Here is a 17,215-nt window from a genome sequence, read left to right on the forward strand (position 1 = left end):
TGATGGTCGGTAATCCCAAATACTTGTCATAGCTTTCCACCGCCTTTACATTCAACAGCTGCTTAAGCTCATGAAAACTATTATCAAGTACGTTTCGGCTTACAGAAAGCATAGATTTGTCAAGATTAATCATCTAGCCAGAAGCTCTCTCATGGATGGTGAGAATATTTTTCAGGCACTGGGCCTCCTCAACCCTTGCTCGAGCAAACATGACACTGTCATCTGCAAACAGCAAATGTGAAATGGCAAGAGCATGCCTACTAATTTTAAGGCCAGTAAGGTAAGACGAAATAATAGATTTTTCAATTAGAGCTGAGAAAACTTCCCCTCATAGGATAAATAAATAAGGAGATATAGGGTTCCCTTGTCTAAGTCCCCTATATGGCTCAAAACCAGGCTGAGGGTTTCCGTCTAACATAATAGAAAAGGACACTGATGTCACACAATACATAATAAGACTTACCTAGCTATCAGGAAAACCCATCTTTTTTAGTACTGCCTCAAGAAAGGACCATTCAATACGGTCATACGCTTTGGACATGTCCAATTTTAGCGCCATAGTGCCATTGCGGCCAGTAATTTTCTTCTTCATATAGTGAAGCATTCATATGCAATCAACGCATCATCAGTAATTAAACGCCCTGGGACAAACACGAAGGTATGAAAAACGGTAGAAAAGGGGGGTTTGAATAACGTTTTCAGAATAAAACTTCCACCTAAAAGATTTTAACAAATCTTTCGAGAACAAAGTGCTTAAGATAAGGGATAGAAAGACACACAAGGATTTTATCCTGGTTCACTTGATAAATCACTCAAGCTAATCCAGTCCACCCGTTAAGGTGATTTCTTCCTTCTTAGAATGAAGGCAATCCACTAATCAAGTAAATGTTACAACTGCACTTGAAACCTTCAAGTGACTAACAATACACTGACTTAGCTCACACTAAGATTCACTCTCTTAGTCTTCTCTAGGATCCGATCAAACTTAATCTCCTAAAGGTAACTAAACAACTGTTTAAGAAAGAATGTTTACAAAGAATTTGCTTCTGAAAAGCTAATAGTAAACACAATGAATTCAGATGAAAGAATGCTTAGAAGGTTTGAATATAGCTTGCGCGTGTGAGATTCTTCCAACCGCATCTTTGTTGGGTCCAGGTGGGCCAGCATCCTGCCTGCAGGTAGCATTCGAAACGGGGCGCTGTCTGCTACGCTATAAGAAATAACGTTGCGCCCTCACTAACACCAATTGGTTTTGGCGTAGTGGTAAGCGCGTGATCCTACAAGTGGTATCAGAGCCAGGTCCCGTGTTCGAATCCCACGGAAGGCATGCTGTGCAGCTAGTTTGGCTGGCAGGTGCTGGGGGGGGATTGTTGGGTCCAGGTGGGCCAGCATCCTGCCTGCAGGTAGCATTCGAAACGGGGCGCTGTCTGCTACGCTATAAGAAATAACGTTGCGCCCTCACTAACACCAATTGGTTTTGGCGTAGTGGTAAGCGCGTGATCCTACAATCTTTCAATCTTCAGCCTCTATTTATACTCCAAGGATTAGGGTTTGAACACTGCATGGGAATGCTACCGTTGGAGGGCAGTTCTGGAAATTCCAGCTTCTGCTGTGGCTGAGAGTGTTAGGTAGGTCGTCAGGATAGTACATTTACTTTTGTACTTGGATAGTGACTTGACCTTTAAACCTAGTAGACTTCTGATCAGGGGAATGCTTCATGTTGGAACTTGTGAAGCAAGTTGATCAGAGTCAGAGGGAAGCAGAGATCCTCTGACCGTTGTATCTTCTGATTCTGAACTCAGAGGGAAGTACATGGTCTTCAGAGTCATCTTGCTTCTGGACATCAGAGTTTCCACTTTTCAGCTTCTGGATCTTCAGAGTCTTCTACACCATCAGAACATCTGAACCTTCAGAGTGTCTGGGTTGTCAAAACGTCTGGATCTTCAGAACTTCAAGTGACTGAGTCCATATCAGAGCTTGTAAGGCTTCAGATCTTCTGAAGCTTTTCTACTGTTCAGAGTGAACATAAATGTTGCGAAAGCGTTGCTTGGGTCACTCTTTAAGCACAGTGCTTCTGATTTGTGTGAGATAAAGTCGAGGTCAGAGCCTGTAAATAGCACACTCAGAAAAACACGTTAGAGTACCATAATTGTTCATACTAAAATGTTAACTTGTAATCATCAAAACATAGAGTTGTACTACTCGATCAAAACTTGATCTTACAATCTCCCCCTTTTTGATGATGACAAAACCAAGTATTTTGATGAAAATTCTTAAACAATAAATTGAATTCACTCAGAGTTTAGAGAGATAGAATTAGACTTATCCTGATGTGAATAGTTTATTTTGCTCATTCTGAATCCAAGTCACAACTTGATTCTGAGCATAGCTCCCCCTGAATCTAAGACTTAATGAAAACGTTAGAAATGTCTAGATTCTGAGCTAAATAATATAAGAGTTCAGAGTGAAGGCGCATGACATAGATGAAATAAAATAATCAGAGCACATAAGTATTCAGAATCACCAATAAGTGGTATCAGAGTCAAATAGAATCACTTCAGAAGAAGTGAAATGTATTCCTTGTATTTGCCCAGTGACACATCTATGGTCATAAAGGTGGAACTCTTAAATTCTCCAAAAGAAAAATAAATCACACTAACATAGCTTACACATCAAAAACTGGGTGTACTCCCCCTTTTTGTCATAAGCAAAAAGTATGGGGTGTGAAAAACTTAGCTTGAAGTACAAGGTACTCCCCCTTAGAGAAGGTCTAAGTTTCAAACGAATGGAGAAAATAAACGATGCATGAGTGAGAGTTAAGCGAATTAAAGAAGGGAGTTAATGCAAAAGAAGAACGTTTACCACCGGCCACGGGAGTAAAGAAAAGCTTCAGTTACCAAGGACTTAACCTCGAGAAACTGTAGGAGCAATAACTTCCAAGGAGAGAATGAAGCTTATATAAAGCAATTTAGAAGAGGGTAATCTTCACAACTCGATCAATACCAATTAAGAGAAAATGGCATCATACAGAATGGCATTAGAAGAGCTCAGAAGGAAGGCTTTTGAGGAAGATATGTTCCTCAATATAAGACATCCGGATGGTACAAAGACCATACAAGAGTTGACGAAGACACTACTGGGAGAAGATCTTGGTCCAGAGATGGAGAAAGATCTTAAAGAATTCCTCAGCTTCGTGGAGGAGATTCAGGTGCTGAGCCAGCTTGAGAAGAATCTTCTTGAAGAGAAGGAGACTGTTGAAAGGATACTCAAGACGACAGAAGATAGTCTGGAGAGAGATGAGCTGAGCATCAAACTCGGCAACATAGAGTATACACTTGATCGTCTGGAAAAGGAGAGAGTGGAGCAGCGCCAAGAGTGCAGAAGAATGAGGAAGGATCCTCCATTCTAGATGTAGGGAATTATGTATGATGTAATAAACAAGATTGATAAAGAAAAAAAACATTTGCAAGCACAATGTGATATATATAGATATGCAATGAGAAACAACGAGTAAGCAAGAAAAGCAAATATCTTAAATAAAAGTAAAATAAGTTAAGAAAGAAAAAGGGTCTGTTGAACTTGTTGGGCTAAAGGGTCTGCTTCATGCAAAGGGTCAGCCTGGATAGGATGATCTGGGTCAACTAGACGTTCTGGTCTAGGTCCAGGGTATCTCCTAGGGCTAGGTACTGTGAGGTAGTACTCTAGAATGGCAGACTCTTTCTCTTTCGCAATTTGAATAAATTTGCGATTAGATTCAGAGTTGTTTGAGGGTGAGGAGTCAGCAACATTGGTAGGAAAGGATACAGAAGTATAGGGAGTTGAGGAATCTGTATCAGTTGTTCTGCGAACAGGATGTTCTGAAGCTCTGGGGACAGAGTGATCAGAAGGTCTGGGTTCAGGTTTTGGTTGGTCGAGAATAATGGGTTCAGAGGTTAGTGGGTTGTATTGAATGGTTATGGGTGAGGTTGGTTCAGAGGGTCTAGGAGTCTGAAGCATGTTCCAAAGAGGTGCTTCTTGTTGGGAAGGTTGGAAAAATGAAGACCTAGGTGAATTTGGTGGAGATGTGGTTTGGTCAGCTGGTTGAGACTCTGGGATAGGAGTGAGTTGGGTGGCAGTGCGGTGGAGTGCATCAAGTGAATTTAACTCATCATCAGATTCAGTAACAACAGACTTACTTGATGATCGCACGGCAGACCGAGTCACTCTGGCAGAAGTCTCCATTCTGATTACTTGAGCAGCTGGTTCCACACGAGTTGGCTTATCCACAATTCTAACTTGCTTCTTTTTCTTCTTAGGAGGAGGAGCATCACCATCAGATGGACCATCTGGTTTGGTGGGTTCCTCGTGCTTCCTCTTAGATTTGTCAGCCTTCTTCTTCTTCTTCTGATCATCAGACTCTTCAGAGGATTCCTCCAAGACCATTTTTCTCTGAACTTTCTTCTTGGGAGGAGAGTCAAACTCTGGAGTTGGTGGCAGTTTTCTGAAAAACTCGTCCACATCTATCTCATACCCTTGTTTCTTCAGATTGCACAAAATAGCTTCCGGGTTATCTGCTTGAGACCAGAGAGGGTAATCATTCATAGGCACCCTTCTTTGTCTTACTTCATCAGAAGTATCTTCATGAGCAGGGGCAACCTTTTTCTTGATCAATCCCATCTTCTTCAAAGATGTGGATATGGTGAAGACATCACTAACAATTGTCGACAGATCCTCTGTGCATCCTGCCTTGATCAGATTTTCTATGAATTTGCTCTCAATGAAGAGGTCTGAAAGCAGTCTCCCAAAGGGGATATACTTGATAACAGACTTGATGGAAGCAGTGGTTCTGGATTTCCTGATACACTCTTTCAGGTAAGAGAACAGGAAGAAAGGAAGACAGATCTTCCTATGATCCTGAATGAAGAACAGCATCGCCTTCTGACAGAAGTTGATGTAATCAGGAGAGCTTTCCTTTGGCCTCTGGTTGATGCAGTGAAGCAGAATCTTGTGCCAGATCCTTAGCTTGGGATGAAGATCCACCACTTTGTAATCACTCTTGCCAGGTTTGTAGTTGGTGTAAAGAGCCTTGTTGGTTTCTTCCCTTGTTCTGGGTGTCAACTTTGATTCCGTCAGTTGGAATCTATACCCAGTTCTAGTGTGTGCACCCAGAAGATCAACAATAGACTTCTCAGTAATGATTATCCTCCTTCCAGCAATGTAGGAAACCACTTGTGTGTCATCGCAGTCGGCATGTTTCCAGAATTCCTTGACCAATTTGTCATAGATTGGACCTCGAAGCCTGTTGAAGTATTCTTCCCAGCCTTGAACATGAACTTCAGGACGAAGATCATACCCATTAGCAGCTATATTATCCAGGTCGAATCTCCATTCAGCAAGCACCTGGAGTTCTTCCGGAGAAAAAACACAGTGAACGGCACAGCCCCGTTCTGCAATTGGAATCATCTTCTCTTGAGCTTGACTTTGAGTTTCAGGACCCGATTGACCTGTAGCTTGGCCTACTACCATAGTAGGAAATCTGGTTGCATCTGTAGTTTCACGTCTGTTGGGTCTAACCATCTTGAAGGCGGTTGAAGGTTTTGGGTAGAAAGGAGAAGGATGAATAGAGAGAGAGAGAGAGAGAGAGATCGTGGGGATAAGGTTTTGAAAAACTGAAGAGAGAGAAGGTAAAACCGTAAGTGTAGGAGAACGTGTGTGTATAGTGGGTTTTGAAAAATAACCGTTGTTGATCAAAAAGCAATTTAAAATCAACGGTTAAAAATTAAAGACATCATAGTAACAGTTAATACACATATCACACGCAGGAGAGAAGCACATCAACACTCATTACGACAGACTGTCAGCACGGGCACAAGGAACTATGTATCAGAGATACTGACACACATTTACTGTCTCTGCTTCAGAGTCAGCAACAATGGGTACTTAAACTCTGATAGAGTTACCTTCTGAACTAGACATCTTTTGATAAAGAAGCATCATAGTCAGAGGTTCTGATCCATCTTCATGCTGGACAAAAGTCCATATTCAGATTTTTCAGAATGAAATTAAATCTATCCTCTGCTAAGGGCTTTGTAAAGATATCTGCCCATTGATGGTTAGTATCAACAAACTTCAGAAGAAGTACGCCCTTCTGTACATAATCGCGAATAAAATGATACTTTACCTCAATGTGTTTTGCCCTTGAGTGTAAGATAAGATTCTTACTCAATGAAATTGCAGCAGTGTTATCACAATAGATTGGGATATTGCTCTCAAGGATTTGATAATCCTCCAGCTGATGTTTCATCCAGAGCATCTGAGTGCTGCATATTGCTGCTGAGATATATTCTGCCTCTGCAGTAGATAGTGAAATGGTTGATTGCCTCTTGCTTGCCCATGAGACTAAGTTGCTTCCCAGAAATTGACAATTTCCAAAAGTGCTTTTTCTCTCTGTTCTATCTCCAGCATAATCAGCATCACAATAACCTGAAAGCTTATACTCTGATGTTTTCTTATACATCAAGCCAAGGTTAGTGGTACCTTTCAGATATCTTAGGATCCTCTTAACAGCTGTTAAGTGGGTTTCCCTTGGATCTGATTGAAACGAGCACATAAATGAACACTAAACAGTATATCTGGCCTAGATGCAGTTAAGTATAGAAGTGATCCTATCATACCACGATAGAGCTTCTGACAAACTTTACCACTTGCATCTTCTTTCTCCAGAATGCATGTAGGATGCATTGGAGTCTTGGCAACTGTAGATTCCAGCATATTGAACTTCTTCAGAAGTTCTTTAGTGTATTTGCTCTGATGGATATATGTTCCTTCTGGTGTTTGATCAACTTGTATTCCCAGAAAGTACTTGAGTTCTCCCATCATGCTCATCTCAAATTCAGCCTGCATCATCTCAGAAAATTCTTTGCATAGAGATTGATTAGCAGAACCAAATATAATATCATCAACATAGATTTGCACAATTAAGATATCATCTTTGTAAGTTTTGCAAAAGAGAGTTGTATCTACTTTACCCCTTACAAACTCATTCTCCAGAAGGAATGAGCCGAGTCTCTCATACCATGCTCTGGGAGCTTGCTTCAGACCATAGAGAGATTTCTTCAACTTGAAAACATGATCTGGGTTCTTCTCATCTTCAAAACCTGGGTGTTGATGAACGTAGACTTCCTCTGATATGTATCCATTTAGGAAGGGACTCTTAACATCCATCTGATGTAGACTTATGTTGTGATTCACTGAGAAGGAGATCAGCAGTCTGATTGCTTCAAGTCTTGCTACTGGAGCAAATGTTTCTGTGTAGTCTATTCCTTCCTGCTGACTGTAGCCTTGAGCAACTAGCCTTGCCTTGTTTCTGATTACATCACCTTTCTCATTCAACTTGTTTCTGAACACCCATTTGGTTCCAATTACATGGACACTTTGAGGTTTCTTCACTAAGCACCAAACATCATTCTTGGAAAATTGATTCAATTCTTCTTCCATAGCCATAATCTAGTCCTTGTCCTGAAGAGCTTCATCAATTGACTTGGGTTCAATTAAGGACACCAATCCTTTCAGACTAAGCAAGATCTCTTCAGAGGGTCTGAAGGCTGATCTGGTTCTGACTGGTTCATCTTTGTTGCCCAGAATCAATTCCTTAGGATGAGCTGTAGTGATTCTGCTCTTCTTCTGAGATTGAGAATCAGAGGGACCAGCTTCTTCTGGTTCAACTTCCTCTGGCTCAGCTTCCTCTGGAGCTTTGCTTTTGTCAGAAACGTTTATGCTTAAATCTGCAAACTTCTCAACTAGCTTTGACTGATCAGAGTCAAGCTTATCATCAAATCTAACTTGTATAGATTCTTCAATTGTTTTAGCATCAGTATTATAGAATCTAAAACCTTTAGATCTCTCAGAGTAACCAAGTAATAGACATTTAGACGATTTAGCATCAAACTTATGCAATCTATCCTTAATATTAAGAACATAACAAACACAACCAAAAGGATGAAAAATAAGAAATGTTGGGTTTTATATTATTCCACAATTCATAGGGAGTCTTATTCAGAATTGGTCTCACAGAGATTATGTTCTGAATGTAACACGCTGTGTTTACTGCCTCTGCCCAAAAGTGCTTAGCCATGCCAGTTTCTTGGAGCATGGTTCTAGCCATCTCCTGAAGAGTTCTGTTCTTCCTCTCAACAACACCATTTTGTTGAGGAGTTATGGGACAAGAGAAATCATGTGCAATTCCATAGGAATCAAACAGACTCTCAAACTTGTCATTCTCAAACTCTCCACCATGGTCACTTCTGACACGCACAATCCTACAAGCCTTCTCGTTTTGCACTTGGGCTATGAAGGTAGAGAATACAACATGAGACTCATCCTTGCGGGTTAGAAATTTTACCCATGTCCAGCGGCTATAGTCGTCAACAATGACCATCCCATATCTCTTGCCACCTATAGACTCAGTTTTCACTGGTCCAAACAGGTCGATATGCAGAAGTTCCAACGGCCTTGAGGTTGAGACAACATTCTTTGCCTTGAAAGGGACTTTTGTGAATTTGCCTTTCTGACATGCTTCACAAAGAGCGTCTGAAGAGAACTTCAGAGTGGGTAAGCCCCTGACAAGGTTTAGCTTACTCAGCTGAGAAATCTTTCTCATACTGGCATGCCCTAACCGTCTATGCCATACCCATTGCTCTTCATTAACAGACAGAAGGCACTTCACATTCTGAGCCTCCAACTCAGATAATCTGATCTTATAAATGTTGTTCTTCCTCTTGCTGTTAAACAAAACAGAGCCATCGATCTGACTTACAGCCCGGCAGGACTTTTGATTGAAGATAACATCATAACCCTTCTCAGCTAATTGACTTATAGACAATAAGTTATGAGTTAAGCCGTCTACCAATAAAACATTGTCAATGCATGGACTACTATCTACACAAATAGTACCAGTACCAACAATTTTACCCTTTTCGTTGCTACCAAAGCCAACTTCGCCTCCAGGCTTAAGTTTTAGCTATTGGAACATACGCCTTTCTCCCGTCATGTGACGCGAGCATCCACTGTCCAGATACCATGATTGGTGTTTCAGTGGAGCTATCAAGGATATCTGCAACATAGATAATCTTATCCTTAGGTACCCACTTTCTGGGTCCTCTCTTGTTAGTTACCCCAGAGGTTCTGATCACCTTGGGTTTCTCAACATGGTAATGTAAAGGAATATTTGCATGATATTTAGACATGGAGAAAGATCCCTTTTTGAGAGGGGGTTTAACAACTTCAGCAGGTAAAGGATCAGGCAATATGGTACCAGAGGGAACAAAGCATTCATACAAAGATTTAGCTTTAGGCATAGAAGGCTCATTTCTAATTGGTTTAGAATAGCCAATGCCATGCATTCCGTTTCTGCTTACGCCATAGATCATTGAAGCCATTAAGCTTCTGTCTACGCTTTTAGCCAGGAATCTTTGAAAAGATTTTTCATACTTAGATTCATGCTTACTATCAGAGGCATCGCAGGCAATAACTTCTTCTAACTTAGCAATTTGATTCTTAAGCACAGAGTTAGAATTCACTAAAGCATGATTATCATTTTTCAAATCAGAAATGATTTTCTCATGTTCAGAAGGAGTCTTAGAAGCAGCAGATAAGTCCTTTTTCAGCTTCTTATGCTTAGACAACAAAGAGTTATACTTATCCATAATATCAGACAAGGCATGTTTCAGTTCAGAGGTAGAGAAAGAAGCGAATACCTCATTTTCATCGTCTGAATTAGGATCTCCTTCTGATTCTGAGTCAGAGTCAACAACTTCCTTTGACTCTGCTCCTTTGTCTTTGACAATGGCCATGAGTCCTTGGACTTCACCATCAGAGTCAACGTCCTCTGACTCTGATTCGTCAAAAGTCACCATCAGACTTTTCTTGGTCTTGAAGTTCTTCTTTGGCCTCTTGTCCTTCTTCAGTTTTGGACAGTCACTTTTGTAGTGCCCAGATTCTTTGCACTCAAAGCATGTGACTTCCTTAAGTGAGGACTTCTTCTGACTTGAGGATTCAGACTTTCCTTTGGCCTTTCCAGAGCCTTTGTACTTGCTTTGCTTGTGCTTCCAGATTCGGTTGAGTCTCTTAGAGATCAGAGTCAGCTCATCTTCATACGAATCTTCTGATGCTTCTTCAGATTCTTCTTCTTCAGCTTGAAGAGCTTTTGACTTCTCTGCTTTAGCCTTCTCAGATTTGGATTTTAAGGCTATTGACTTCTTCCTCAGATCTTGCATCTCTGAGCGCTTCAGCTCATGGCACTTCAGTATGCTGATGAGTTCTTCTAAGCTTATACGCTCAACATCTCTTGTGAGCTCTATTGAAGTCACCAAGGGCATCCAGCTTTCAGGAAGAAATCTGATGACCCTTATGACATGATCTTTAGTTGTGTAGCTCTTGTTGAGAGGTCGTATTCCAGCTACCAGCAACTGAAATCAGAAAACATTTCTTCAATGGACTCATTTGGCTCCATGACGAAGGATTCATACTTTTGAATCAAGGACAATGCCTTTGATTCTTTGACTTTCTTGTTTCCTTCATGAGACATCTTCAGGGACTCAAAAATGCCTTTTGCATACTCACGATCTGTAATCTTCTGGTACCCTTCATACGAAATAGCACTTAGAAGAATTGCTCTAGCTTTGTGATGTTGTGAGTAGAGCTTCTTTTGATCTGCAGTCATCTCTGACCTTGGGATCTTCTTGCCTTCTGCATCAACTGGACGCTCATAGCCATCCACAATAATATCCCAGAGATCTGCATCGAAACCCAGAAAGAAACTTTCAAGTCTATCTTTCCAATATTCAAATCTTTGACCGTCAAACATGGGAGGCTTTGCATTGTAACCATCTCTTTGAGTTTCACTGGTGGTAACCATTGTTTTTCACACTGGCCCGGATCACTGAACACTGTTAGGTGTGGTAATCAGAACTTGCGCTCTGATACCAATTGAAGGTATGAAAAACGGTAGAAAGGGGGGTTTGAATATCGTTTTCAAGTTAAAACTTCCACCTTTTTTAAAGATTTTAGCAAATCTTTCGAGAACTTAAGTGCTAAAGATAAGAGATAGAAAAGCACACAAGGATTCTTATCCTGGTTCACTTGATAAGTCCCTCAAGCTAATCCAGTCCACCCGTCAAGGTGATTTCTTCCTTCTTAGAATGAAGGCAATCCACTAATCAGGTAATGTGTTACAACTGCACTTGAAACCTACAAGTGACTAACAATTACACTGACTTAGCTCACACTAAGATTCACTCTCGTAGTCTTCTCTAGGATCCGATCAACCTTGATCTCCTAAAGGAACTAAACAAACTGTTTTATCAAGAAATGTTTACAAGAGATTTGCTTCTGAAAAGCTAATAGTAAACACAATGAATTTCTGATGAAAGAATGCTTGGAGGTTTTTGAATATAGCTTGTGCTTATATAAATTCTTCCAACCGCATCTTTCAAACTTCAGTCTCTATTTATACTCCAAGGATTAGGGTTTGAATGCTGCATGGAAATGCTACCGTTGGAGGGCAGTTCTGGAAATTCCAGCTTCTGCTGTGTCTGAGACTGTTAGGTAGGTCGTCAGGATAGTACTGTTGCTTTTGTACTTTGAAAGTGACTTGACCTTTAAACCTAGGAGACTTCTGATCAGGGGAATGCTTCATGTTGGAACTTGTGAAGCCGGTTGATCAGAGTCAGAGGGAAAGCATAGATCCTCTGACCGTTGTATCTTCTGATTCTGAACTCAGAGGGAAGTACATGGTCTTCAGAGTCTCTTGCTTCTCGACATCAGAGTTTCCACTATTCAGCTTCTGAATCTTCAGAGTCTTCCACACCATCAGAACATCTGAACCTTCAGTGTTGCTTGGTTGTCAGAACTTTTGGATCTTCAGAACTTCTAGTGACTGAGTCCTTATCAGAGCTTGTATGACTTCAGATCTTCTGAAGCATTTCTACTGTTCATGCTGAACATAGATGTTGCGAAAGCGTTGCTTGGGTCACTCTTTATGCATAGTGCTTCTGATTTGTGTGAGATTGAATTGAGGTCAGAGCCTGTAAACAGCACACTCAGAAAAACACGTTAGAGTACCATAATTGTTCATACTCAAAAGTTAACTTGTAATCATCAAAACATAAGAGTTGTACTACTCGATCAAAACTTGATCTTACAGAGGAGAAACTCCTCAAAGTTTTGAGGGATCATAAGTCAGCTTTGGGTTGGACTATTGATGATATCAAAGGTATTAGCCCTGCGATATGCATGCATAAAATTTTGCTGGAAGAAAATTACAAACCTATAGTCCAACCTCAAAGAAGGCTTAACCCTTCCATGAAGGATGTGGTGAGGAAAGAGATAATTAAATTGCTTGATGCAGATGTTATTTATCCAATTTCGGATAGTGAATGGGTAAGTCATGTTCAAGAGGTTCCCAAGAAAGGAGGCATCACTGTGGTTGCCAATAAGAACAATGAGTTGATTCCCACTCGTCAAGTGACGAAGTGGAGGGTTTGTATTGATTACCGAAGGCTGAATTCGGTAACTAGAAAGGATCATTTTCCTTTGCCTTTCATAGATCAAATGCTAGATAAGTTGGCTGGACATCAATACCACTGTTTTCTTGATGGCTATTCCGGGTACAACCAAATTTGTGTTGCACCGGAAGACCAAGAGAAGACGGCATTCACTTGCCCATACGACGTGTTTGCTTATAAGAGAATGCCATTTGGGCTTTGCAATGCCCCGACCACTTTCCAAAGGTGTATGTTTGCTATTTTCTCTGACTTGATAGAGACTTGCATCGAGATTTTTATAGAAGACTTCTATGTTTTTGGTCCAAATTTTGATGCTTGTCTAGGGAATCTAGCTTTGGTTTTGAAGAGATGTCAAGAGACCAACTTGGTCTTAAATTGGGAGAAGTGCCATTTCATGGTTAGGGATGGCATAGTGCTAGGACACAAGGTGTCTAAAAAGGGGATTGAGGTTGATAGAGCTAGGATTGAAGTTATTGAAAAGCTCCCTCCCCCAACTAACATCAAGGGTATTAGGAGTTTTCTCGGGCATGCTGGTTTCTATAGGCTGTTTATTAGAGACTTTTCCAAATTAGCTAAGCCTATGACCAACTTGCTTGAAAAGGAAGTGTTGGTCAATTTGCAAGTGCACAGATATCTCCGGGTTTTAAATTATCGAACCACAGGGAATTGGAATGTGAATTCAGTTTAAGAGTCAAGTTCAAGGTTAAAAAGCGAGTAAAATTCAGTTTTTAAGATTGGTTGTTTCTTTGATTATGTAACAGATAAATGAACAAGTAGTAAAGTGATCGAAATTCAGAAATGAGATTGCCTTGGGTTCTTGTTCAACTAATTCAGTTTTAGCAAACCTTCCTATCCAATAAATCCTAAGTCTCTCCTTGAAGTTCTAGCCTAGATAGTCATCTATCGATGCCTCGTAAAGAAAACCCTTTCCAACCAAAAGATAGGTTCAATTCCTTGATAACCTAAGCATTTGATAGAAGCAATAAGCATACAATTCAGGCCAACCAACCCCAACTCTTCCTCTATTCCTAGTAGCAAGTATAGAAGGAGTAATCTCACAACAAGTCCCAATTCTATAACAAACTATCGTTATGATTATAGAAAAGTAAGAAGCTAGCATGCATTCAAGCTTGAAAGATTAAGCATAGAAGTGAGATTCAAGGGTTTACTCAGAACATTACGAATAGGAAAGGAATTAAAAGCTAAAACATCTAAAGTCTTACAAAGAACCCAAAACATAGGGGTTTTTAGCCAAGCATGGCTATGGAATCCATACAAGAAGATGAAGATAAAACCTGGAACATAAGGCCTAGAAAAAGTTCCTCAAGCTCCAGAACTCAAACCCTCTCTTCTAACTTATTGAAATATGATAAAATGACAAAAGGTCCCAAGAGAAATGACAAAAATCCTATTTATAGGCAAAATGGGCGAGTTTTCTGTGTGTCGGGCGCTCAAGCGCCAGCACCAAATCCTGGCACAAAAAGTATCTGTCATCCTGGCGCTCAAGCGCCCATGTGGAGCGCTTGAGCGCCCCAGCTCGCCTGAAAACCTCTTAAACTTCAACTTTAACACACTTTAATGCCTCCATCAAGCCTTTAAACCCCTTGGCCTTCTTCCTTCAGCTGTTACAACCTGATTGCTTGTATAGAAAGACTAGGAACAAAACCAAGAAACTCAAAGGTTAAATTGCACAAAAGTATAAAATGAACTAGGAATTAAACTAGACCCCTAAACTCTACTAAAATACCATTAAAGACCTTATAAAACTATGAAATTACCAAAGCAATGCAAATGGACTAATAAAGATAAAAATGCATGAGAATGCAGGAAATACTACATGAGACTCAACAAAAAGACTCAAAACCCACAACGAAATGACCCTAAAAACACTACTAAACTGGGGTCATCAGGAAGCACCTTTTACTTTTGATGAAAATTGTTTGAAAGCTTTTGAGTCTATTAAAGAGAGTTTGGTGACAGCCCCTGTTATTGTTGCTCCGGATTGGTCTCTACCATTTGAGATCATGTGTGACGCTAGTGATCTAGCTTTAGGGGCTGTCTTGTGTCAAAAGAAAGAAAGAGTGTTGTATGTGATATACTATGCAAGTAGAGTGTTAAATGAGGCCCAAAGGAACTACACTACAACTGAAAAAGAGTTGTTGGGTGTAGTCTTTGCTTGCGAGAAGTTTAGGCCTTACATCTTGGGTTTTAAAGTTATTGTTCATACTGACCATGCTGCTTTGAGACATTTGTTTGCTAAACAGGACTCTAAGCCAAGGTTGATTTGATGGGTCTTACTCCTTCAAGAGTTCCACCTTGAGATCATTGACCGGAGAGGCAAGGACAATGGAGTGGCAGACCATTTGTCGAGATTAGAAGGTGGGGCGTGCAACCCAATACCTATTCAAGAGGAGTTCCCGGATGAGAAACTCCTAGCTGTTTGCACCGAGGAACCCCTACCCTGGTATGTACATTTTGCTAATTTCCGTGTTGCTGGACTTATTCCCCATGACTTGACCTGGCAGCAGAAGAAGAAATTTCTGCATGATACAAAATCATACCTCTGGGATGATCCTTTTCTTTTCAAAATTTGTTCTGATGGAGTCATAAGAAGGTGCATCCCAGATGTTGATTTTGAGAAAATTCTTTGGCATTGCCATGGATCAAGTTATGGTGGACATTTTAGCGGAGAGAGGACTGCTGCTAAGGTTCTCCAAAGTGGTTTCTATTGGCCTACTCTACATAAGGATAGTAGAGCTTTTGTTGAGAGTTGTGATAGATGTCAGCGAACTGGGAACATTTCAAGGAGAAATGAGATGCCCCTAAAAAATATTTTGGAAATTGAGTTGTTTGATGTTTGGGGCATCGATTTCATGGGACCTTTCCCGCCTTCTTTTGGTTGCCAGCATATTTTAGTGGTTGTTGATTATGTTTCTAAGTGGGTTGAAGCCGCTGCACTCTCAACAAATGACTCTAAGGTGGTGGTTGCTTTTCTGAAAAATAACATTTTCACTAGGTTTGGTGTCCCTAGGGCTATTATAAGTGATGGGGGTACTCACTTTTGTCGCAGAGCTTTCGAGGCTCTTTTGGAAAAATACGAGGTTAAGCACAAAGTGTCTACCCCCTATCACCCTCAAACTAGTGGGCAGGTTGAGATTTCTAATCGGGAGTTAAAACGTATTCTTGAAAAGGTGGTAGATTCTTCCAGAAGGGATTGGTCAAGGAAACTTGACGATGCTTTATGGGCCTACCGAACCGCTTTTAAAACTCCGATTGGTACTTCTCCTTTCCACTTGGTTTTTGGGAAAGCGTGTCACTTACCTATGGAATTAGAACACAAGGCCTATTGGGCCATAAGGAAATTGAATTTTGATTGGAAAGTTGCTAGCGAGAAGAGACTCTTGCAATTGAATGAGCTTGATGAGTTTCGACTCCGAGCTTATGAGAGTGCTAGCATCTACAAGGAGAAGACAAAGAAATGGCATGACAGAAAGATTTTGAATAGAGAATTTGTCTCAGGGCAATTGGTGCTTCTCTTCAATTCTAGATTGAGACTCTTCCCTGGGAAACTTAAGTCTAGATGGTCTGGACCCTTTGTGGTCAAGAAGGTGTATCCTCATGGTGTTGTTGAGGTTGAAAACCCAAAGACCAAGAATACTTTTATTGTGAATGGGCAGAGGTTGAAAGTTTACCAAGGTGGTGAGGTACTGAAGTTGGAAACCATGTTTTTCAAACCTCCAGCTTGACAAGGAGGAGAGTCTACCTAAGACTATAACAATGGGCTGCTTGGGAGACAACCCAAGTCTTGTTTTTATTTTGTTTGTTTGGTTGTTGCATTTTGCAGGGATTGAGAGTCTAAATTCTGGAGTAGGAGGTGTATCTAAGGCCTCCATGGTAATTGGTAAAGGAGGTCAATTCTTCCCTCAGTTTAGCTCATGCATTTTTACATATTTTTCTTTTTAGCTTTTATTTTTTTCTTTTGATCATGCATTGTTTTGTTAGAGTCGTTTTTGGGTCCTTACTTCCCTATACTCACATGTTTCTGCCCGTAGTGATGCTCTCTAACATGTTGCTGTTTTTGAAAATGTTTTTGTGAATACTTGTGTTTTCTTTTGGGGATGAGTGATTGCATGCTTTGGGGAAGAGAGAATGAGACTTTGGTCTTCCGAGTGTTTCTTAAGGATAGAATTGGTGTGAGTCCATAAGGGTCCATCTTTGACCCTTCACCATAAAATTCTCTGGAGGATCCTAACTCACTTGCAATTCTTGGTTCTGCATTAATTTCACTCATAGCATGCTTAGTGATTCTTGCTTTATTCTTGAGACTTGTAGGATTTCTTGAGATTCTGAATTTGTTGGTCGTACATTATCCTTAGTTGTCCCATTTGAGCTTAATTGGAGAATTTCTTGTAGCCAAGTGTTTGGGACGGATGTTTGGTTGGAATATTGGGGAGTGATGGCCCTTGTTATATTTGTTTGGAGCTGAAAAAATTGGTAAAATGATCTCTTTCCCCAAGAAAAATGTTGTTGAAAAAAAAGAAAAAGAACTCCTAAACAAAAGTTGGAGTTGGTAAAGAAAAAGAAAAGGAAAAAAAAAAGAGTTTGAGAAAGGGGGTGCAAGAGATTTGTGCTAAAAAGTTTGTTGTGAAAAGCTCCGGGGTTATTAGAAGAGG

At 40.5% G+C, this 17,215-nt stretch overlaps 1 protein-coding gene across 1 annotated transcript; it reads left to right on the top strand.

Moving 5' to 3' along the window:
- The first annotated feature begins 209 nt into the window (after positions 1-209).
- LOC130713012 (uncharacterized) lies at positions 210-16,401 on the top strand. The gene is made up of 4 exons (XM_057562820.1): positions 210-280; positions 12,411-13,048; positions 14,850-16,246; positions 16,387-16,401. Exons 1-4 carry the CDS (start codon positions 210-212, stop codon positions 16,399-16,401), a joined length of 2,121 nt encoding a protein of 706 aa, XP_057418803.1.
- Positions 16,402-17,215: the final 814 nt, after the last annotated feature.

The sequence above is a fragment of the Lotus japonicus genome, chromosome 4 (genome assembly GCF_012489685.1).
Source record: "Lotus japonicus ecotype B-129 chromosome 4, LjGifu_v1.2".
NCBI lineage: Eukaryota > Viridiplantae > Streptophyta > Magnoliopsida > Fabales > Fabaceae > Lotus > Lotus japonicus.